The 5,000-nt window shown below is 31.9% G+C and overlaps 1 protein-coding gene across 2 annotated transcripts in view; it reads right to left on the reverse strand.

Annotated features, from left to right (window-relative positions):
• The window catches only part of LOC142342815 (FRAS1-related extracellular matrix protein 3-like), a 190,417-nt gene that overhangs the window by 113,506 nt on the left and 71,911 nt on the right, over positions 1-5,000 (reverse strand). For both annotated transcript variants that reach the window (XM_075394404.1, XM_075394405.1), the window contains one exon: positions 4,988-5,000. This exon is cut by the window's right edge and continues 248 nt beyond it. In XM_075394404.1, coding sequence (XP_075250519.1) covers positions 4,988-5,000 — 13 coding nt within the window. The remainder of the gene's footprint in view (positions 1-4,987) is intronic.

Genomic DNA, 5,000 nt, shown 5'->3' on the forward strand with positions numbered 1-5,000 from the left:
TGATTCCAATAAGCATGATTGGGATTGAAAGAAAAGAATATATTGGAAAAAAAGTTTTTGGATGTTATTTTTTTGTACAAAAACTTTTTTTAAGTCCGATATATTTTGATGGCTTTTCGTAGTTGAACATACTGCTGTTTCTTATAGAGAGGCTACAGGGGCTACTATCAATACCAAAAAGCATTAGAGATGGCAACTAAGACATATAGGAACGACGTTCAATTAGGCGGGCGTCTAAAGTTGGGCTTTATGGGTTTATTCTGTTTCTATTTGTGACTTCAATTTTTATACTGATTCTGTTGTTCATTTTGAATTGCTTCGCTGAGCAACTGATGTTCAAAATTACTTTTAGCAGTATTAGACAAGAGAGGAACTAGCATAGAGAAGTCAAAAAGATTTCACCCAAAAATGTTGAAAAAGCGGCAAAATGAGAAAAAGCGAAAAATTTTGTTGTTCGACGAGGTAAAAAAACAAAGCAGGGCAAGTCCTGAAATACAATTTAAAGAATTGAATGAAAAACTTAGAAGTACTCCACCTGACCACCAGATCAATTGTTTAATGGCAGCAAAATACAAATAAAACCATCTCAAAAAATTGAGAAAAAAACTCTCAAACAAACTAAACAAATTTATACTCATTGCTAAAACTTTTGATGTTTTTACCCGTGAGGCAAAATTTGATCATTTTAAATATACTTTTATCAACAATATGTTCAAAACCTAGTTTTGTCTCTGAAATTGGTCAGTATTATATCTGCAAGACCTGAAGAAAATTCTTTGGCCCTTAAAGACCTATTAACTCAAAAAACGGAAAAATTTTAACTAAAATCAAATGCAAATTTCAATGCAATGTTGCTGAAAATCGTGATATTAATATCTTCAGAATCATTTCTGCGTCTCTAGAGGCTATCCAGTATCCCAATACTAAGCCATAAAAAAGGCTCAAAGGTCGATCGGCAGTTTTTAGAAAAAATATCAAAATTGAAAAATGAGAAATTCGTTCAATTGAAATGTTGGAAACAATTCAATTTACACCTAGCAACTCTTTGATAACATACTATCAAACCCTGGATGAGGTTACTTGGCTACTGAGGCAAAAAAAATAAAATAGCAAATATCATCAAAAATTTCTAAAACTCGAGATGTTAAATTGTTGAAAACAAACCCATTGACAATAACAACCATGCAATAACTTCTTATAGGACCACGGAAAAGATATTCTGGCACTTGAGAATGGATATGTCTCAAAAATTGACAAAATTTTCAGGCAACCTTAAGAAAAAGGCAGATTTTCATTTGAAAAATGCTGAAAATCGAGAAATTAAAAAGTTGAAAACCAATCCATTGTTACTGGAAATTATGCAATGCCCTATTATCAAACCTTAAAGGAGATTCCCTGGCCCCTAAGGCTGGAAAAACTTAAAAATGACAAAAATTTTCATTAAAAACTTGAAAAAAATTGCAAAAAATCGTATCATTTTGCGGGTTTGTGTTTGTAGTACCAAAACATATAGCTCATAAAATGGTCCGATTGATTAATTTCGTCGAACAAAAGTCCTTCACTAACTTTTAAAAACTTGTACCTAAGACTAATCAAACAGAAAACTCAGAAAAATTACAAAAACCATAAGAAAATTGCACCATTTTGAGCCAAAAACTCCTAAAAAGGAACTTATAACCTTAAATTAGGGTCAATCTAGCAGATGCATCACTATAAGTACTTGATGGACTACTAAGGCCTACTTTGGGCCTCTAATGAAACTTATTGCCCGCTGGGCTTTACTTGTTTATCACGTTTTGAAAGAACAAAGTCCTTGAAAAATGTGTGAACACATCTTAAAAAAACACAGCGCCCAAAACAATTCAAATTCTTTGAATTGTAAAAAAAGGAGCGCTATAATAGCCAGCTAAGAAGATGAGGGCGGCTATTAAAAATCTATCAATACTTCATTGGAAAATGTCAATTGCCTTATCTTTGCAGTCGAGAAACCCTATCTTTATTAGCCTTCAATTCATAATTCATAGGTGTCTGCAATTGACCTTGAAATGTTTTTTAGTGTCCAATATTTACCTTAATTTTATTTAAGTGATATGCCGACTGTCATTATAGCTACATAATAGACTGGTTGTTGCTACGCTATATATAATAAGAAAGTTAATACTATCATAGCACTGTGGTAATTTGAAATCAAGAGATACAATTCTAATAAAGAAGCTAAGGATTCACCTTTCAAACATACCCAGCAAAATGTTGGAAAATAGCTGCCTTTGATTCCAATAAACATGATTGGGATTGAAAGAATAGAAGATATTGAAAAAAAAAAGATTTTTGTACAAAAACATTTTTTAAGTCCAATTTAGTTTGATGGCTTTTCGTAGTTGAACATACTTTTGTTTCTTATAGAGAGGCTACAAGGGCTAAAATCAATACCAAAAAGCATTGGAGACGGTAACTAAGACTTATAGGAACGACGTTCAATTAGCGGGAGTCTAAAATTATTTAGATTAACTCCGTTTCTATATCTGACTTCAATTTATTATACTAACTCTATTCAGTTTGAATTGCTTTGCTGAGCAACTGATGTTCAACATCACTTTTAGCAGAATTGGAGAAGAGAGAAATTAGCCTAGAGAAGTCAAAACGATTTCACGCAAACTGTTGAAAAAGTGGCAAAATGACGTAAAGCGATACATTTTTTCTTAAAAAACATAGCAGGACAAATCCTGACGTACAATTCAAAGAATTTTTATTGACTAAACAGAAAAACTAGATCAAGAATGGACTATGAGTGAATTGAGAAAACCAATTTAAAAAAATCAGATCAAAAAATAAGAAAACAAACCAAAAAATCAATGTCAAAATTCAGAATGTGAACAAAAAAACCACTAGCAAGAAATGAAAATTTAATTCAAACAAAAAAAAACTAGGCCTAGAATGAGCTGTGACTGGATTGGGAAAACCATTTAGAAAAAAATCCGATCCAAAAAATCGAAAAAACAGTAAAAATCAGAGTGAAATTTCCGCATTTGAACAAAAAACCACTACCCAGAAATCGAATTTTTGTTCAAACACCATCTTTGCACTCTACTTTAAGATTAGAGCGAAAAAAATTCACGCCGCAAAACCACTCGCTTTTTCGCTCCATTTCCTGTTCCGGCGTGACCAAAATCACTACTCCAATTTGACTTCAAAAACTTGAAAATGTGTGAACAGATCTTAAAACATAGCGGGAAGAATTCCGGAAACGATTCGAAGTGGAAATCCATTTAAACGCCATCCAACAACTCATCAAACAAAAGGTGCCTTCACTAATTTATGATTATATTGAAACAAAGTCATGAAAACAAAAAAGTTAAAGCAATAAAATCAAATCTGTTAAAATATGATAAAAAATCTGATCAAATTTTGTTATAAATTGAGATCCCGGAAAAACTATCTCTACCAAAATAACTTCATTAAAAAAACTAGTACTTACAAAAAACACTTTTGTGGATTTTGAAAAAACACTTTAGGCTAAATTATGAAAAAAAACTCTTAAAAACAACTTTCACTGAAAAATTGGAAAAAGTTACTAAATTTTTTAATATTTCAAAAAACATATAATTCCAAAGAAAATTTCCTTTTAGCCAATAGGGTATCCAGATTCTCGCAAAACAAAAGGCAAGTCATAATAGGCAAAGAAACTTAGCTAAATACAGGAAAAAAAATGAAAAACTGCAAAAAATTAAGAAAAATAGTTCCAATTTTCGCCATTTTCTTGTCATATTTCTAAAAAAAATGATTCTTACCCACAAAACTGTAACCGATTGTTATCATAAATTTGGGGTTTCTTCAATACCCATTTGAGCCAGTAAAACAAAATAATCGTCAAAAAAAGGCAAAAATTAGCCCGAAAATCAGCAAAATACATTAAAAACCTCCGAATTATCAAAAAATTCATATGACTTTCCAGAAACCTTCAAACTAATACCGAAGCCAGCCTAAAATTAAAACAAAATCATAACCAAACCCCTTAGCCAAGATAAATGAAAAAAACTGCTTTAAAATGCCGCACGTGAACAAAAAAATTTTGCTCGCTTAGAGAAAGTTTTTTCACACATCAATTTCTCGCTCTCTCAAAAACAGCGGTATTAACAATAACCACTCTCTTTTCGCTCCGCTCTTCACTTTTGTTCAGCACCAAAATCACTCCAAATTTTTTCACGCATTTCATTTCCCGCTCCAAAAATCACTCCAATAAAATTGATTAAAAAAAGGACTTCTCCAATAATCCTTTTCGAGTCGTAAAAAAAGATAACGCCCCAATACAATTCAAATTCTTTGAATTGTAAAAAAACATAGCAGGACAAGTCCTGAAATACAATTCAAAGAATTGGATGAAACACTTAGAAGTACTCCACCTGACCACCAGATCAATTGGATAATGCCAGCCAAAATACAAATAAAATCATCTCAAGTCATTGAAAAATGTGTGAACTTATCTTAAAAAAAACAAAGCGCCCCATCACAATTCAAATTCTTTGAATTGTAAAAAAAATAGTAGCGCTATAATTGCAGGCTGAGAAGATGAGGGCGGCTATTAAAAATCTATCAATACTTCATTTGAAAATGTCAATTACCTTATCTTTGCAGTCAAGAAACCCTATATTTATTAGCCTTCAATTCATAGGTGTCTGCAATTGACCTTGAAATGTTTCTTTAGTGTCCACATTTACCTTAAATTTATTTAAGAGATATGTCGTTTAGAAAGTGAGAATTAATTTATTTATGTGAGCTAAATCAAACGCTGTGCTAATAATTTTTACAATTGCCGTCACGTACCTAAAAGCAGGCAATGACCGGCTTTAACAGGCGAACGAAAACCAAATAATGGGCGTCAGAAATTAAAACAAATTGGAAAACCAAGACTTACGCTCAAAAATCACAATATAGCGACAACCGAGGTAACAGCTTGACAGCTATAAAAATGAAAGTATCTTTTACGTACTATCTTCTGGATC

The sequence above is a fragment of the Convolutriloba macropyga genome, chromosome 7, assembly GCF_964194025.1.
Source record: "Convolutriloba macropyga chromosome 7, txConMacr16.3, whole genome shotgun sequence".
Taxonomy (NCBI): domain Eukaryota; kingdom Metazoa; phylum Xenacoelomorpha; order Acoela; family Convolutidae; genus Convolutriloba; species Convolutriloba macropyga.